At 41.1% G+C, this 19,463-nt stretch overlaps 1 protein-coding gene across 1 annotated transcript in view; it reads left to right on the forward strand.

The window, feature by feature from the left end:
* The first annotated feature begins 943 nt into the window (after window positions 1–943).
* The window catches only part of fer1l4 (fer-1 like family member 4), a 91,239-nt gene continuing 72,719 nt past the window's right edge, over window positions 944–19,463 (forward strand). The window contains exons 1-13 of the mRNA XM_084167759.1: window positions 944–1,643; window positions 2,913–2,968; window positions 10,697–10,785; window positions 14,639–14,738; window positions 14,930–15,024; window positions 15,235–15,276; window positions 15,485–15,652; window positions 15,775–15,835; window positions 16,238–16,369; window positions 17,278–17,340; window positions 17,575–17,659; window positions 17,875–18,037; window positions 18,358–18,541. Of these exons, the coding sequence (XP_084023885.1) occupies window positions 1,565–1,643; window positions 2,913–2,968; window positions 10,697–10,785; window positions 14,639–14,738; window positions 14,930–15,024; window positions 15,235–15,276; window positions 15,485–15,652; window positions 15,775–15,835; window positions 16,238–16,369; window positions 17,278–17,340; window positions 17,575–17,659; window positions 17,875–18,037; window positions 18,358–18,541 (1,317 nt within the window). The 5' untranslated portion in view covers window positions 944–1,564. The remainder of the gene's footprint in view (window positions 1,644–2,912; window positions 2,969–10,696; window positions 10,786–14,638; window positions 14,739–14,929; window positions 15,025–15,234; window positions 15,277–15,484; window positions 15,653–15,774; window positions 15,836–16,237; window positions 16,370–17,277; window positions 17,341–17,574; window positions 17,660–17,874; window positions 18,038–18,357; window positions 18,542–19,463) is intronic.

Raw genomic sequence — 19,463 nt, forward strand, 5'->3', positions numbered from 1 at the left:
TGATATTTAAAACAATTTATTCATGAAATGATACAACAAACATACTGAGAAACAGACGACGTAATGACAGCTGTTTTCAAAGGGGTCTATGTATTTCCTAAATGTGATCTGCAATTATAATTCAGTCATAAATATAGCATTTTATTAAATGTACCAGTTATGAAAATGAGTGTGTTCTCTGTATGTAATGAATGTGGGTTGCTTTAGTAATATGCTTTTGAAGCTAAAGAAGTGGATTTGATGTTGTGTTGGTGATACACATACAGTGCATTCGGAAAGTATTTTTCCACATTTTGATACGTTACAACCTTATTCTAAAATTGTCTACACACAATACCCCATAATGACAAAGCAAAAACAAAAGGGTTTGACAAAAGGCATCTAAAGGACTCTCAGACCATGAGAAACAAGATTCTCTGCTCTGATGAAACCAAGATTGAACTCTTTGGCCTGTATGCCAAGCGTCACATCTGGAGGAAACCTGGCACCATCCCTACGGTGAAGCATGGTGGTGGCAGCATCATGCTTTTGGGATGTTTTTCAGGGACTGGGAGACTAGTCAGGATCGAGGGAAAGATTAACAGAGCAAAGTACAGAGTTCCTTGATGAAAACCTGCTCCAGAGTGCTCAGGACCTCAGGCTGGGGTGAAGGTTCACCTTCCAACAGGACAACTACCCTAAGCACACAGACAAGACAACGCAGGAGTAGCTTCGGGACAAGTCTCTGAGTGGCCCAGCCAAAGCCCAGACTTTAACCCGATCAAACGTCTCTGGAGAAACCTGAAAATAGCTGTGCAGCGACGCTAACCATCCAACCTGACAGAGCTTGAGAGGATCTGCAGAGAAGAATGGGAGAAACTCCCCAAATACAGGTGTGCCAAGCTTGTAGCCAAGAAGACTCGAATGTGACTTCTTGGCTGCCCAGTCATGTGAAATCCATAGCTTAGGACCTAATGCAGTTATTTCAATTAACTGATTTCCTTTAACTCTAACTCAGTAAAATCTATGAAATTGTTGCATGTTGCGTTTTATATTTTAGTTGAGTGTATTTATGAACTCAAGCCGTATCTCCAGTCATAACTATCAGTAAAGACACCCATGTGTATGCTTCAGTCTGTCTAATATGAGCAACTTAATTTATTCTAAAAACATTATTTGGAATCCAGTTGACATGGACAGACCCTTAAGGTTTACACAGGCAGCCCAATTCTGTTCTTTTTTTAAACTATTTGGTATTTTGACTGATCAGATCAGCTCTTTTGTCAATAATTGGGCAAAAGATCAGAATTGTGCTGCCTGTGTAAATGCAGCCTATGTGTTCTGTCAGATTGTGACTAAACAGGCTGGGCAACTCCTACCTCACTTTCTCAAACATTAGGAACTTCCCCTTTAGAAAAAAACACTTATAGTTCCTCCTATTGAATCAACACCTATGTGGATAGGAGATAGGGCATTTTGTTAGAGGCTCAGTTGACAGCATGTGAGCTACTGGTCTCTACACTGAAACAGATCAGAGCTGTACCGATGATATCTATTGGATACAGTTACATACTTAAACAGAAACATGTCCATCACTGTCAACCTGAAGAGGATCACCAATCTACCTGGGACGTATGATCGAAAAGTGGAGTTATCCTTTCGAGGTACATAAGTGCAGTTATTTTGAGCTTTCAGGAATTCAGCTTTCATTAATATATTTGATATGATTGTCTGCCATGGATGCAAGTTATCCTCTGAACATTTATTGTATTTGATTGACATGAAAGTAAATGTTTGCTTTACCTGGAATTAAACCTGAGGATCAACTAGGTGAAATAGGATTATTTCATATGGGGTGGTGTTGTACATTTAGTCCTTTTGTAGATCCACAGGTGTATTACAGTTGTTCTTGAATTATGGTAGCATTTGAAGCTATGAAGTGTTTGTTTATAATTACATTGTTTACAAACAATGCAGTGAATGCATTGTTTGTAAACTTAGCTTTTGGGTTCTGATGGAGTTAGACAGTTGAACTAAGCTCATAAGCTTAAGTTATATTCTTTAAGAATCAATGGCTACATATAATTAATTTAAAACTCAGAACATGTATGTGGCAATAGCAGATTGCCCCTTTAAACAGAGGCCACAGATTATCAATCCTAAAGTCATTAACACCCTTTTTCTTTAAATAAAGTGATATGATTAATAATTTTGCTCACAATGTAATTTCCCTTAATTTAAATTGAGGAACACCAATGACACTTTCAATTTAGACATCAAATTATCAATGGATACATTTATGACATGCTAAAAGGGTGTGATTAGCTAATAATCCTCTTTAATATAGACACCTCCCCCGATAACAGTTTGCCACTCGAGGGAATGCTCAAGGTCCTTGTATATCTTTGTAATAAGGAATTTTCAATAGTATTTTTAATAGCATTTTGTTTTTATTGACCTATACAATATATTACACATGTTTACTTTCTTCCATTTAAAATGGTAGATATACAGTATATCTATACATTCCCAAATGTCACTACAACTGTACTCGATTACTACTGGGACAAACCAAGTACTTTTAACAAATCATAAACATAATGTTTTGCAGTATAAAGGACTTTCATTATGTTGTATCAATGATAAACAGTTCAATATAAACAAAAACATGCATGATGTGTAACTATTTGCCATTTTAAAGTGTTTTTCATGGTTGCAAAGGAGAGGGATGCAAATGCCACCGCAATTCAAGAACGACCCATTCAATTACTTATAGGAAAACAGTATCATCTTATTAAAACTACTGTGGTTTATATACTTATTTTCAAGTTTTTGCCAGTGTAATGATAATTTCTACTGTTTTCTGTCCTACAGTATATTCATACAATGTGTGTATGTCTGTAGTCTTCTCAGCATATTTATCCATTCTCTAGGTTTTACCCACAAAACCAAGATTCTTCAGTGTGAAAATATTGCCATTTTAAATGAGGTAAGATCCTTCTTGAATTAAATATTTTGCCCACTATCAGGGTTGGAGTCAATTCGAGTTGAAATCATACAATTCAGGAAGTGATTTTAATACAAAATAAAAAATAAAAAAACTTTTGAAATAAATTATAGTTTCTCCTTTTCAGTTTATTGAAAAGTCATTGAAAACAGATGCCCTTGTTAAATTATTGTAATGGAATTTCAGTTTACTTCCTGAATGAACTGATTTCAATTCGAATTTACCCCAACCCCAAGCCTGGGTACCACTCCCTGTACTCCATGTCGTGCCAAAGAGACTGGCCTTTCTGCTATCGTCAAATATTAGAACTCCTATCACTTTTAACTTTTTCTCCACAGAACACGTTGGTATATGGTTGCGCTAAGCAACCGTTTGTTTATCCAGACGAAACCAGTTTGTCAAAAGTTGCTAGCTCATGTCTTAATTCTCAAACTAAATAAATACTGTAATTCCAACCACAACATTTATTCGTTTTAAGCCTCAAACTACAACAACTTGCCTAGCTAACAGCTAAATGTTTGTTTTTGACTTTGTTATAAATTCTAACTCTATTTTTTGAGGCTCCACATGTTGTCATGGAAAATATTAATGTTATTTCCAACAACCAATGAGCAACTCCACCGTAGATCCAGCGCATATTGAATGCTGAGAGATGCCGAAAGGCCAGTCTCTTTGGCAATAATAAGGAATGGAATGTTAGCTAAAGAGACTGGTACTCAGACTGCCCTAACCCTGCTTCCCGTTAATTAAGCAGTAAGGCCCGAGGGGGTGTGGTATATGGCCAATATACCAAGGCTAAGGGCTGTTCTTGTGCACGACGCAACGCAGGCAGGATACCGCCCATAGCCATGGTATATTGGCCATATACCACAAACCCCAGAGGTGCCGTATTGCTATTATAAACTGGTTACCTAATCCTGAATGCTGATTGGTTAAAACCGCATTCCAGCCAGTGTCTATTCCACAAGTTACCACCAGCTAAATCTACAGTGAGGAAAAAAGTATTTGATCCCCTGCTGATTTTGTACGTTTGCCCACTGACAAAGAAATGATCAGTCTATAATTTTAATGGTAGGTTTATTTGAACAGTGAGAGACAGAATAACAACAACAAAAATACAGAAAAACACATGTCAAAAATGTTATAAATTGATTTGCATTTTAATTAGGGAAATAAGTATTTGACCCCCTCTCAATCAGAAAGATTTCTGGCTCCCAGGTGTCTTTTATACAGGTAACGAGCTGAGATTTGGAGCACACTCTTAAAGGGAGTGCTCCAAATCTCAGCTTGTTACCTGTATAAAAGACACCTGTCCACAGAAGCAATCAATCAATCAGATTCCAAACTCTCCACCATGGCCAAGACCAAAGAGCTCTCCAAGGATGTCAGGGACAAGATTGTAGACCTACACAAGGCTGGAATGGGCTACAAGACCATCGCCTAGCAGCTTGGTGAGAAGGTGACAACAGTTGGTGCGATTATTCGCAAATGGAAGAAACACAAAAGGCCTGTCAATCTCCCTCGGCCTGGGGCTCCATGCAAGATCTCACCTCGTGGAGTTGCAATGATCATGAGAACGGTGAGGAATCAGCCCAGAACTACATGGGATGATCTTGTCAACGATCTCAAGGCAGCTGGGACCATTCACCAAGAAAACAATTGGTAACACACTACGCCGTGAAGGACTGAAATCCTGCAGCGCCCGCAAGGTCCCCCTGCTCAAGAAAGGACATGTACATGCCCGTCTGAAATTTGCCAATGAACATCTGAATGATTCAGAGGAGAACTGGGTGAAAGTGTTGTGGTCAGATGAGACCAAAATGGAGCTCTTTGGCATCAACTCAACTCGCCATGTTTGGAGGAGGAGGAATGCTGCCTATGACCCCAAGAACACCATCCCCACCGTCAAACATGGAGGTGGAAACATTATGCTTTGGGGGTGTTTTTCTGCTAAGGGGACAGGACAACTTCACCGCATCAAAGGGACGATGGACAGGGCCATGTACCATCAAATCTTGGGTGAGAACCTCCTTCCCTCAGCCAGGGCATTGAAAATGGGTTGTGGAAGGGTATTCCAGCATGACAATGACCCAAAACACACGGCCAAGGCAACAAAGGAGTGGCTCAAGAAGAAGCACATTAAGGTCCTGGAGTGGCCTAGCCAATCTCCAGACCTTAATCCCATAGAAAATCTGTGGAGGGAGCTGATGGTTCGAGTTGCCAAACGTCAGCCTCAAATCCTTAATGACTTGGAGAAGATCTGCAAAGAGGAGTGGGACAAAATCCCTCCTGAGATGTGTGCAAACCTGGTGGCCAACTACAAGAAACGTCTGACCTCTGTGATTGCTAACAAGGGTTTTGCCACCAAGTACTAAATCATGTTTTGCAGAGGGGTCAAATACTTATTTCCCTCATTAAAATGCAAATCAATTTATAACATTTTTGACATGCGTTTTTCTGGATTTTTTTGTTGTTATTCTGTCTCTCACTGTTCAAATAAACCTACCATTAAAATGATAGACTGATAATTTCTTTGTCAGTGGCCAAACGTACAAAATCAGCAGGGGATCAAATACTTTTTTCCCTCACTGTATGGCGTTAAAATGCCTATTTAATCTGTTCCATCTGACTGTGCAATCCACTGTCTCATCAGTCCAGCCAAGCAATTTATAAACTTGATCTCCACTATAAAAAGCATCTAGACATTATCTCACATTTCTTTTAGACTAACATTTAGTTTTCAACAGCGGAGATTTGTATAAACCTTGCTGTCTGTCTCTCCGACATTTGCAACATTGTTTCAATATTCAAATTCGATCTCCAGCTGTCCCATAGTAATGAACGAGTCGGGATGAGACAGACAGGCAGAGTTTCTCAGCCAGTCGAAATCATGAATCAGCTGGCATAATTTTTATGGATATATACAAAGAAATGTCAATTAAAAAAAGGTCAAATGAAACGAAGTGCAGCTAGTTTGCAGTCTTTCCAGCTTCAGTTTGAAGTGATTGTGTTAGCTATGTTGTTGGCTAGCTCCTCTGAACAACAGTGTCCTGACGAGTGAGCACATTTTCTACGCCAGGCGAAATCGCTCCTCATTAGCTCATTGTTATGGATGTATCCAAATAAATGTCACTAGAAAACAGCTTAAACAAATGCAAATGCAGCTACTTTGCTGTTATTCTGACATGACCTTAAGTTAGCCGTAGTTGGCTAGCTAGCAAGCAAGGGATAAGAACGTTGCCAGCAAGTATGGCAATGGAACGTTTAGAACGAACGACTGGGTCGCGTCCATAGATACAGAACAAAAGACTGAACGACTGGGTCACATCTCTGGCAACAAGCCGGCTTGGGTAGCAACCCTAGATTTGTGTCGGGACTATATATTGTGGAAGGATGAAATTATATGATTAAATTCATCAAAAATAACATTTTTAATGAAAATATGTCAATTATTTTTTGAATATGTTGGTAACCCTAGTACACTAGTATACCCCCAAGTACTTCTCTGCAGCTGCCACAACAACATCTATTTTCTGTGATTTAAGTTCCAATTCTGCGGTACAATTGATAACCATTGCTATAAATGCTAAGAAGCCAACCTTACTGAAGCATATATCACTCATTGGCCTATCCCTCTGTGCTCGCACAGATCTACAGTGGCTTGCGAAAGTATTCACCCCCCTTGGCATTTTTCCTATTTTGTTGCTTACAACCTGGAATTAAAATGTATTTCTTGGGGGGTTTGTATCATTTGATTTACACAACATGCCTACCACTTTGAAGATGCAAAATATTTTTTCTTGTGAAACAAACAAGAAATAAGACAAAAAAACTGAACTTGAGCGTGCATAACTATTCACCCCCACAAAGTCAATACTTTGTAGAAACACCTTTTGCAGCAATTACAGCTGCAAGTCTCTTGGGGTATGTCTCTATAAGCTTGGCACATCTAGCCACTGGGATTTTTGCCCATTCTTCAAGGCAAAACTGCTCCAGCTCCTTCAAGTTGGATGGGTTCCGCTGGTGTACAGCAATCTTTAAGTCATACCACAGATTCTCAATTGGATTGAGGTCTGGGCTTTGACTAGGCCATTCAAATACATTTAAATGTTTCCCCTTAAACCACTCGAGTGTTGCTTTAGCAGTATGCTTAGGGTCATTGTCCTGCTGGAAGGTGAACCTCCGTCCCAGTCTCAAATCTCTGGAAGACTGAAACAGGTTTCCCTCAAGAATTTCCCTGTATTTAGTGCCATCCATCATTCCTTCAATTCTGACCAGTTTCCCAGTCCCTGCCGATTAAAAACGGGGATGGTGTTCTCGGGGTGATGAGAGGTGTTGGGTTTGCGCCAGACATAGCGTTTTCCTTGATGGCCAAAAAGCTCAGTTTTAATCTCATCTGACCACAGTACCTTCTTCCATATGTTTGGGGAGTCTCCCACATGCCTTTTGGCGAACACCAAACGTGTTTGCTTATTATTTTCTTTAAGCAATGGCTTTTTTCTTGCCACTCTTCTGTAAAGCCCAACTCTGTGGAGTGTACGGCTTAAATTGGTCCTATGGACAGATACTCCAATCTCCGCTGTGGAGCTTTGCAGCTCCTTCAGGGGTATCTTTGGTCTCTTTGTTGCCTCTGATTAATGCCCTCCTTGCCTGGTCCGTGAGTTTTGGTGGGCGACCTTCTCTTGGCAGGTTTGTTGTGGTGCCATATTCTTTCAATTTTCTAATAATGGATTTAATGGTGCTCCATGGGATGTTCAAAGTTTCTGATATTTTTTTATAACCCAATCCTGATCTGTACTTCTCCACAACGTTGTCCCTGACCTGTTTGGAGAGCTCCTTGTTCTTCATGGTGCCGCTTGCCTGGTGGTGCCCCTTGCTTAGTGGCGTTGCAGACTCTGGGGCCTTTCAGAACAGGTGTATATATACTGAGATCATGTGACAGATCATGTGACACTTAAGATTGCACACAGGTGGACTTTATTTAACTAATTATGTGACTTCTGAAAGTAATTGGTTGCACCAGATCTTATTTAAGGGCTTCAGAGCAAAGGGGGTGAATACATATGCACGCACCACTTTTCTGTTATTTTTTTTTTTCATTTCACTTCACCAATTTGGACTATTTTGTGTATGTCCATTACATGAAATCCAAATAAAAATCCATTTAAATTACAGGTTGTAATGCAACAAAATAGGGAAAAAAATGCCAAGGGGGATGAATACTTTTGCAAGGCACAGTACCATTCACAGGGATCCTCTCAGAATCCCTCACCCTTGACCCATCCTCCTCTACTTTATTCACTGCCTCAGCATACCACACCTTCTGCACTATTCTGACTGTAGCCACCTCAACCTGCCTCTCTCGATCCGGACACTTCCGATCACCAGCAACATGTGCACCCTTTACAGTTGACACACACAACTTTATCCACCGAAACTACACAATCCTCTATCCCATGCCCTCCTGCACTCTTCCCACATCTTGGAATCTCCCTCCTACACACTGCTGCGACCATAAACGTTGCACTTGAAACAGCGCAGTGGATTCAACACAAAAGCTCTAACAGGATAACTGATATGTCCTAACGTGACCTTGTCGGGTAAAGACTGACTCAAAACTCAAAAGGACTGACAGTGACTCCTCTGTTTCACCATGCTCCCCACTGGGTCAAACGGTGGGCGTTACGAACACCAGGAATCTTCAACTTGAATTGTTCCACCTCCACACTTAACTCTACACCAGAAATCACTCCCCTCAATGGTGCCCTGTACCAAAGCGCAAAGCAAGATACAGGTCTTTCCCCAAGTTGCATCGCACGGAGCGCCTGCTCCCTCTGATCTGAAGAAACACAAACAAACATCACAAGTCCACTTTGGATTTGTGCATTAATTGCAAGCAACAGCCAATCAAAACGAATGCGTTTGTCACATGATCCATTCAAAGGTTCGGAAGTCCGGCCCAGTTGTCATGTCAACAACACAGTGCTGCGGAACCGTGATCAAGGTGGACAGAAGAGACATTAACCAAATGGGAGCTGTATAAAATAAATACTGGCATCAGGGCTAGTGAAGGTTTATGTACATGGTTTGGAAGTCAGTAGCTAGGTTTCCATCCAATTGGCGACAGATTTTCATGTGAATATTCTAGAATCCGCATAAAGAAAATATGTTCAGTTTCCACCAAATGGACTTGTTGCAGATAAAATCAGTGTGTGATGACAGTGCACACAAAATGTACTTTTTCGCTGAAGTTTTCATGTACTAAATAAAAATCTAAAGTTCGATGTGTTTCATTTGTATTTCCAAGTCTACCGATAGTTTTCTCACAAAAATGGTTGCATTAAATAGCAAATGTGCCTACTCTGGTCTTGGCACCTGCGCTCTAGCCTACAGCTCGCAGATACAGTGTGGGTAGGCTGTGCGGGTTGTCTAGTCTACATGGTGAGATTATTATGGATAAGATCGAGAATATTTGTCAAATGGCAGTTAAGCCTTGATCATCATGTCACCAGAATAAGACCCTCGATATTTATTGAAAAGCAGCATCAAGCTCATCACCATGTACTTTCACCACCCTGTGAAGTTCACCGTAACTTATTTCCTCTGTAGCCTAATAAACTGCATGGTTTCCCAAGTCGTAGCGGGAGGACCACACACACGATATCATCGCGTGACTCCAAATCTACTTCGATATGATGGTTTTTGGTTAATTCATGAGATGATGTCACTTGCAACCTGCACGTTGCTTTGTTTAGGGGTTCACAGGATGTTGCACTCACCTTGGCTGTTGTCGAATCCACAAGATAATTTTGCCACTAACCTTGGCTGTAGTCGAATCCACAATACTTTTTGGATATGTATTTTGATATTTGATGATCATGTTAGGTTCTAGAGTGCAACATCCCTTTTGATTGTATTGTGGTAAATTAGGGGGTGGACTGTAATTTGTGTGAGATTTTACAATCATTTCGGAACTGTCCGCATAGGAAAACTAGGTCTCTCTCTCTCTCTCTGTGTGTGTGTGTGTTCTTTGTATGATCTTTTATTAGCAATGCTATCACTACTTGTAGGTTGGATGGAGCTCAAGGCTCTGTTCCTCTCTCTGTGAGTCATCAAGTTGTCATTTACCTTACTGGTAATGGGTGGATATTCTCCACACACAGCAAACACGGGTGCTAAGCTCACAGTGGCACTGTGTGACAAGCATGCACGCACAAATACAGACAGAGAGAGAGAGAGACTGGGGTTAACCTTTCACAAACACACGTTGAAGGTGGTACTGAATCAACATGAGGAGTCTCCATATCAATTGTAAAGAAACGTATTCAGTTTCTTATTTGCGTTCGCATTTGTTGAGGGTTAGTTAGTGGAAGTTATCGACTGCTAATTATCTTTTTGCTATTTACAGGTATGTTTGATTGATGCTATTATACAAATGTGAACAAACACATGCATGGTTCCATTTTATGGTGTTATTGTTTTCCTGAACATAGATTTGCAGAACTTCCAATGATGTTGGTCCCTCTTTAAGAAAACTTTAAATATAGATGTCATCAGTGACTTTTAAGTGTTTTGTTTACAGAATACAAAGTACACTTCTGTCCTGGGATCCTGGTAATGGCAAGCAAATGTGTGATTGATGAAAGAATATCGCCCCCTCACAAATTACCCCCAGCTATTCCATACTCTTGAATGTCTCCATTTCTGCAGCACTTCAGGTGGCCACACTATGGGAAGGTCATCAAGGGTGAGGTTCTCTCTGTCAGTGTGTACAACTGCAGCAAGGTTTTCAGCAACAGGTCAGTCTACAGATCATCTGACGTAACACTGACATGCAAGGCCACACATATCAATAGTGGTTATCTTTCAAGTAATCATTCGATATCTCACTATGGGATACATCTTTGGGGTGTCACCACTTCTGTCGAAGACAGACTGGCTGCGCTGCGACTGGGAGGGACCCTCCCCTTTATAAGTCGCTGCGTGCGAAAAAAGAGGCTAGCTAACGCTGCAAAGCTAAGATAGCTAGCCTAGTTAACACTGCAAAGCGAGCTAACCAAGCTAGCTAACTCGTGAAGGCGAACTACCTACCGCTTCTAGCTAGTCCTACCCACCAACAGTGGAATTGCTATCCAGCGCCCTTGTTTAGTGCACCTAGCATTCAGTCATTTTGTGCTTACTGAACTGCCCAGTCCCACCTCACGGTGCTACGGTCAAAGGGACTTGCAAGACCGGAGAAAGACGCCACACACGCGGCTTTCTTCGGCTAGCTTTGTGCTAGCTCAAGCTAGGCTACTAGCCCATGAGACGAACGCCAGCTAGCTAACTACCAGCTTAGCTAACTACCAGCTTAGCTAAAACTAAAGCCTCACAGCTAACGTTGTGCTTACTAAACTGACCAGTCCCACCTCATGGTGCTAAGGTTTGAGAGACTCCAAAAGTGAAGGAAGACGCCACCCACGTTGCTTTCCCGCGGCTTAAGCTAGACTACTAGCTCACACAACTAACGTCAGCTAGCTAACTGCCATCTAGTGACTGCTAGCTTAGCTCTCGTATTTAGTTCACCTAGCAATCAGTTGCTTTGTGCTTACTAATTGAACCAGTCCCATCACACGGTGATCCGATCTGATGAGCGAAAAACAGGCTAGCTAACGCGTCAAGGTGAGCTGTGCCACTGCTAGCTTAGCTTATGGGCCAAAGCCCACACGGCTAACGTCGGCTAGCTTACATAGCTACCAAACTTTCTCCCTGCGATATGGCTGCCCTCACCCCTTCACAAGGCGACTCTAACAAGGCTAAGGACCCTGCACGTCATCCGTGTGCATGCAGGTCTTTGATTTCAAACAAGGATTCATATACCCTTTGTATTGTTTGTCTGGGGGTCGAGCAGGGCCAAGCCTCGTTCGATAACCCTGAATCTTGCTCGCATTTCCGTGTGTTGCCAGAGGAAAAAGTCTACAACCTTTTTTTACCAACAGAGTTCCTGTCAAGGGCTACTCTAGTTCGGACATGTATGGAATAAAATAGCTCAGACTGCTGACGGCTAGCTAAATACGGCTAGCTTAGCTAAATTAAAGCCCATAGGCAAGGACATGTTAAAACAGCCCCAGGCTAACACTAGCTGGGCTGACATCACAGTTGCCACCAAGCACTGTTCCCACTCCAAGGGCACAGGGCCTTGTTTTTTAAGTGAAAAGGGTGACTCTCTAGAACGCCACCAGAGAGTGCCACCACACCATCTCTGGTGAGCGCGAGTCATCAGTCTTGTGGACAGCTCACTGCCAAAGGGGAGAATTGATGCACATGCGCAGTTAATCCCTGGGTGCTATCCACGATTACGAGGGGATACAGGGTTCAGTTCGCTATAAAACCACCCATTTTCTTCTGGATAAATCTTCCATCCTCATCCGGATCAGCTGGCCCTCTGGGCATGCCCGTAAACTGATTAATCTAAATCCGACAGGCCTGCCACTTAAAGTTGTTGCGGGTGCCAGGGCCCCTTCCACATGTTCACTGTATGACAATAAGTGGCACGTGTTTGAGAGATGGCGCGATCTGCAACAGATAATTCCTTATCAGTGCTCTGTATCCGAAGTGTTATGCTTTTTACAAAACAATACAGTAGGAAAACATCCACTTGTATGTCATTTTATGAAGGGTGTGCGTCGTTTATGCCCAGTTTCAAAGCCTTGAGTCCCGTCATGGGACCCCAAATCAAATCAAATTGTATTTGTCACATGCGCTGAATACAACAGGTGTAGACCTTACCGTACCGACCCATGGGGCGGCGCACAATTGGCCCAGCGTCGTCCAGGTTAGGGGAGGGAATGGCCGGCAGGGATGTAGCTCAGTTGGTAGAGCATGGCGTTTGGGCCACTATAATATATATATTTTTTTAATGAAAAAATAAATAATGTATGCACTCACTAACTCTGGATAAGAGCGTCTGCTAAATGACTAAAATGTAAATGTAAATGCTTACTTACAAGCCCTTAACCAACAATGCAGTTTTAAGAAAAATAAGAGTTAAGAAAATATTTACTAAATAAACTAAAGTTTAAAAAAGTAACACAATAAAATAACAATAACGAGGCTATATATACAGGGGGTACCGGTACCGAGTCAATGTGCGGGGGTACAGGTTAGTCGAGGTAATTGAGGTAATATATTCATGTAGGTAGGGGTAAAGGGACTATGAATAGATAATAAACAGCGAGTAGCAGCAGCGTAAGAAAAAGGGGGGTCAATGCAAATAATCTGGTTAGCCATTTGATTAGCTGTTCAGCAGTCTTTGACTTGGGGGTAGAAGCTGTTAAGGAGCCTTTTGGACCTAGACTTGGCGCTCCAGTATCGCTTCCCGTGCGGTAGCAGAGAGAACAGTCTATGACTAGGGTGGCTGGAGTATTTGGCCATTCTTAGGAATGGAAGCTTGGCCCCAGTGATGTACTGGGCCGTACGCACTACCCTCTGTAGCGCCTTGAGGCGGTGATGCAACCAGTCAGGATGCTCTCGATGGTGCAGCTGTAGACATTTTTGAGGATCTGAGGGCCCATGCCAAATCTTTTCAGTCTCCTGAGGGGGAATAGGCATTGTCGTGCCCTCTTCACGACTGTCTCGGTGTGTTTGGACCATGATAGTTTGTTGGTGATGTGGACACCAAGGAACTTAAAGCTCTCGACCTGCTCCACTACAGCCCCATCGATGAGAATGGGGGCGTGCTCGGCCCTCCTTTTCCTGTAGTCCACGATCATCTCCTTTGTCTTGATCACGTTGAGGGAGAGGTTGTTGTCCTGGCACCACACTGCCAGGTCTCTGACCTTCTCCCTATAAGCTGTCTCATCGTTGTCTGTGATCAGGCCTACCACCGTTGTGTTGTCGGCAAACTTAATGACGATGTTGGAGTCGTGCTTGGCCACACAATCGTGTGTGAACAAGGAGTACAGGAGTGCAGGAGGGGACTAAGCACGCACCGCTGTCTATTGTGCTCGAAGCTACAGTATTTCACAGCAGCCTTTAGAGCCGATGGAAAGCGTGAGTGCCTCTCTTTCAAAACTGCTTTGCTACTTGCCCTTACTTCTGCAAAGCAAGAAATGTGTGAGCTGCATGCAGTTCATCACTCGTGCCTGCAATTTGCCCTGGGGTTGCCTAAGGTCAGCAAATTGTGCCTAAGGTTAGCAAATTATCCTACAATTGCCTCACCCACTGCCTTTCTCCTCTCTGGAGGAAGTACGGCTCCATTGTTTCTGTCCAGCGCGCACTTTACGCATCTATATGGACAGGAGGAGGGTTTTAAGGAGGAGAAACTAGCTTTTTGTCTCCTGGGTACCTCCTCACACAGGTAAACTACTCCGCAGAGCAACCTGTCAGACGTGGTGTAATTCGTGCTTCAATGGTGATCACGCCCCGAAAGTGTTTCCCATAGTGAGATACCTCACTCTATTATCAGAGAACCGGGGTTACGCAAGTAACCTTACGTTTTGTGTATAGGTTTTATAGTATATTTTGTGACCAGCCTTTCTTCACTGAGGGGAAAAATAAATCCCAACAAAAGACAAATGCTGAATTTAATCTAATGTTTAATTCAATTGATTTATATAATATGCTTATATGGAGGGGTGGCCCAATGCTGTTTGACCGTGATGTCTCCCTCAGGCTCCTGGGTAAATTAATCATTAGTCTCCAGCATGTGGTGACCGCTGGGAGACTGCTACTTCGAGAGCCACTGACAGACAGCAACTACAGCCAGACAAATGTAAGTCAAACACATACACCAGTGGAGGCTTCTGCAGGGAGGATACGGAGAATGAACCTCCCCTGTAATGTGGAAGAAATGTATATTTTTTAAACGAATGAAAAAAGCATCCTGGTACACACATACACAACACACACGCATACACAGGTTTATTTATCTATAAAGGCACTTTTTATACTTTATATGTTCAGATATACATTGAGCTGGACGTACGATACCACCCTGTGCAAGGTGCTGCCGGTGGATGGGAGGGGGAGGAATTCCTCAATGTGGAAGACAATGATGAGTGAGTGAAAGAATAGTATGCAGAATACTGCACCATATTTCTTCCACCATATTTGTCTATACTTGATAACAGATTGCATGCTCACCGACATTGTTATGTTCTTCCTAATAATGTTGATGAATTAATATATCATTATATTTCAAAAAAATCTTCAAGTCACATATCAAACTCTCTCTCTCATTTTCTCTCCCACCTTTCCCCGTTTCTCAGCTCAGGCCTTGTTATCAGAAACTCTGGTTTTGCTGAGCCTGGGTAAGTCCTAGACACTGTAATTGAGATTGTTATTGAGGAGTGCTCAAATTTGATTGATTGATGTCATTCTGAGATGAGATCACATTCAGTGAACTCTAGTCATATGGAACGTTTCTGTGGACGATTTCTCAAGTTTGAGACATTTTGTTCATTTGTTTCTTATTGTATTTCATATGACAATGATCCAAACGATGATCCTTTGACTCAGGTTAAAGCAGAGTCTGCGACCCGAGAAACTCGACCGAGAGACCAGGAAATTAGGGCGCGGTCTGGTCAAAACCGGGGACGAGGATGATGAAGACGATGACGAGGATGATGACGATTATGACATATCAGACATGGAGTCTGCCAACATAACGTTCACTCCCATTTTAAGGTGTTTTGTTTTTTTCTCTTGTTTCTGTAGAGGGATTTTTTTTATTTTTTTTTATTTTTTACACACAGTAGTTTTCGTTGAAAAAGTGTATATTTATATGTTGTCTGTGTTATATGTTTTAGTCGTTGCAGACCTCTTTCAAAGCATGTGCTTGCCGCCACACCTCGAGTACAGAGCTTCCAGGTGAGTGAGGAAAGTTATGGACGAGAAGGCATAGGAACAGTTTCCCTCAACACCATTATTAAGAGATGCTTATGTCAACCTTTAAAACGCACTGGTTTATGTAATATTTGACATAATGGGTTATGTCACATTCGACATTGGTGGTTATGTCACACAGTTATGGCACATTTATGAATCCTTTATAGAGCGTGGCATACAGTTCTAGATGATTTGTGACCCATTTATATAGTGCTTTTGAAGCCTTTATTAATGCTTTATAAGGACTTCATAAATGGCACTTCATTTAAAGCGGGACAAAGTTGGGTCCATCTAATCTAATCTTTATGATCACACCATTATTTGGTCCATGGAAAACTTAATTCAAGACCAGCATCTTAAAGTCTCTTTCACTCTTTCTCTCAGGTTAATGTGAATGTGTTGGAGGCCCAGAAACTGGTGGGTGTGAACATAAATCCAGCCGTGTATGTCAGAGTGGGAGAAGTGAAAAGGAAAACCGCTACACAGAAGTCCACCAACTGTCCATTCTACAATGAGGTGGTCTTTTTAACCCTGAGTATCAGGGGGTATAGAATATACACTCAACACCATATGTATTTGGACAGTGAAGCTAAAATGTTAAATGTGTCTTTATACTCTAGCATTTTGGATTTGAAATCAAATGTTTCGTATGAGGTGACAGTTCAGAATGTCACCTTTTATTTGAGGGTATTTTCATACCTTTTTCACCAGATTATGTTTTGCCCAATAGGAACTGAATGGTGAATAATGCATTGTGTCATTTTGGAGTCACGTTTATTGTAAGTAAGAATATAAGATGTTTCTGAACACTTCTACATTCATTTGGATGCTAGTGCTACCATGATTATGGATAACCATGAATGAACTGTGAATAATGATGAGTGAGAAAGTTACATAGGCACACATTTACATACCCCCCCAAAAAATTGTTTTAACCTCCCCTGTCATCATTATTCATGATTCATTCATGGTTTTCTAATCATGACTTATCAGGATTAATTTGTGTTCAGAAATATCTTATCTACTAAACTTAGAAAGAAAATTACTCCATTCATCATTCAGCGATCAGCTCCTATTGGGCAAAACATAACCCAAAACACAACTAAGACAAACTGCAAATGCATAAGTGAATTTATCCAAATACTTATGACTTCTTCAAACTAGATAGTGCTTTCATTTCTTAACAGTAAAACCGATATGTTTGAGAATACCCTCAAATAATACCCTCGTGTGTAACATTTGATCTCAAATCCAAAATGGTGGCGTATAGAGACAAATAAAACATGTTAGCGTCACTGTCCAAATACAATGATGTTGTGTAATAGAATAAGATACATTATTTTACATGTGGAGGTATCCAAGATACTTTTTACTTAAGGTTTCAATTCCCCACACATTACTTAAATGTTTCTTCCCTCTCTCAGAACTTCATGTTTGAGTTCCAGGAGACACAAGATGTGCTGTTTGATAAAGTTATTGAGATAACGGTAAGTTGTAAAAATAGTTTGTTGTAAGTCTGGACTTCACATTTTTGATTATCAGAATATGATTCAATATATGTCAATGTAAAGTGAAAGGAGGTATCTTTGTCCTGAAGCCACATTTGCACACTGGAACCACAGGATCATGTGGTATGATACATAATGTCCTGGGCTCACCGGATCAGTTAAGATAATGTCATGCTATCCTTGGATATACTGAGCCTTTGTTTTACCACATAGGTTGTTCACAAAAAGATGCTGGGATTTATGATGACACTTATCGGCACCTTCAAAATTGACATCAGCACTGTCTACAGTCAGCAAGGTAAACAATATATGACACAAAAACTTGGAAGCATGTATAAAAGGGAAGATAAATCTGTGGTTCCCTGATAAGATTATGATTTAAAGGTTAAAGGGCATAGTCCTTATTCTTTCAATATTGTAATTTTAGTCATTCTTTTTGACATCACTACTCAATAAAAGTATCAGCCTTGTATTTTTTTACTCATAAAGAAGTATCTCTTTCTGTCGCAACAGATCACAGGTTCTACCAGAAATGGGCTCCCCTTACTGATCCCAGTGACACCCGGACAGGGATAAAAGGTTTCGTGAAGTGCACCTTGAGTGTTGTGATGAAAGGAGACGCAATGGGAATGCCCAGTTTGCCCAATTTAGGCAGTCAGAACAATGACATTGAGAAGTGAGTCATAGCTTTTTCTTGAAGGAACCTCCTAAGACAAATGCTGAACATTTTATTAGCCATGTAGACCACTCCTTGGTGGGTGGTGTTTATAACTCACTTTAAGCTATTGCTTGAATTCATTGGCTGATTTCCCATTTGGTTTTTTTCTTCTGCCTGTATTGTTAATTCATTCATTCAAAAAAAATGAAATATTGATGCAGGAAAGCTTTTAGATAACTGATCACTATTCCTGGACTTGCCTTTCTTAATTGCCTGAGGGGATAAGTCAAGTTGTATTGATTTGAATTGAAATTGGGCTCATGTTGCTCTCTGTGTAGGAACCTGCTCTTGCCCAAGAGAATGCCAATGGAGAGGCCCTGGGCCAAGTTCCTGGTGAAGATCTACAAGGCAGAAGGCTTGCCCAGTATGAGTGCTGGCTTCCTGGGTGGCCTCTCTAAGATGATGCGGGACAAGAAGGTCTTCATTGACCCTTACGTGCAGGTCACATTCGCAGGCCAACAGGTACAGGTGCAGGTTCTTTTAGATGTTGGATATCAAGGTTTTGGTCAATTCCATTTAAATTCAGTCAATTCAGGAAGTAAACTGAAATTCCAATTCCATTGGAATTCAAAACCGATTTCGGTCGCATTCATATCACAAATATTCTATTAAATGGTTTTGTTTGTTTTGTGAGTCATTAGTGCAGGTTTTTTGTTGTTGTGCCAGTTCACATAAAAAAATACTATAGTATACCATCTTTTTTTATTTAACCAGGGAGTCATGCTGAGACCACTGCCTATTTTGCAGATGAGCCCTGCATTTAAATACTATATTATTCACTGTGGTGTTTTTGCAGACTAAATTCAGCACACTTTAAATCTTTGTTTCTTAACAAGCTCAGTCATATGTTTTCTAAACAATAAATCATTGTCAATCTACATACCAAGGTATTTGTATATAGGGACTCGTTCGATTATAGAACCATCCAATGAGTAAAGATATAATCCAGCTGAGGCAATCTTACATTAACTTGAATACAACGTATTCGTTTTTTGCACGTATTAAGTACGAGTTTTAAATCAGTAAGGGCTTCCTGCACAACTGCAAAATCGGACTGTTGCCTTGTCACAGCCAGGTCAATTGCGTACATAATAGTATGATCTGCATATAGATTATTATTTTAATTTTTTTTACGGATTGACCAATAGCATTTATATAAATAGTGAAAATAACAGGTCCTAGTATCGACTTCAAGAAATTCGGACTTAAAGGACAATTCCACCCAAAAACGATATTTTGGTATTTGTTTCATTAGTCCATTGTTGACATAGTCCCAAAATGTTTTGCTTGTCAGCAATCAAGTTTTCAAAACAAATACCAAAAGATTGTTTTTGGGTGGAGTTTTCCTTTAACCCCATCAATCATGATGGCCTGAGTTCTGCCA

Source organism: Coregonus lavaretus (genome assembly GCF_964263955.1).
Source record: "Coregonus lavaretus genome assembly, chromosome: 8".
Lineage (NCBI taxonomy): Eukaryota > Metazoa > Chordata > Actinopteri > Salmoniformes > Salmonidae > Coregonus > Coregonus lavaretus.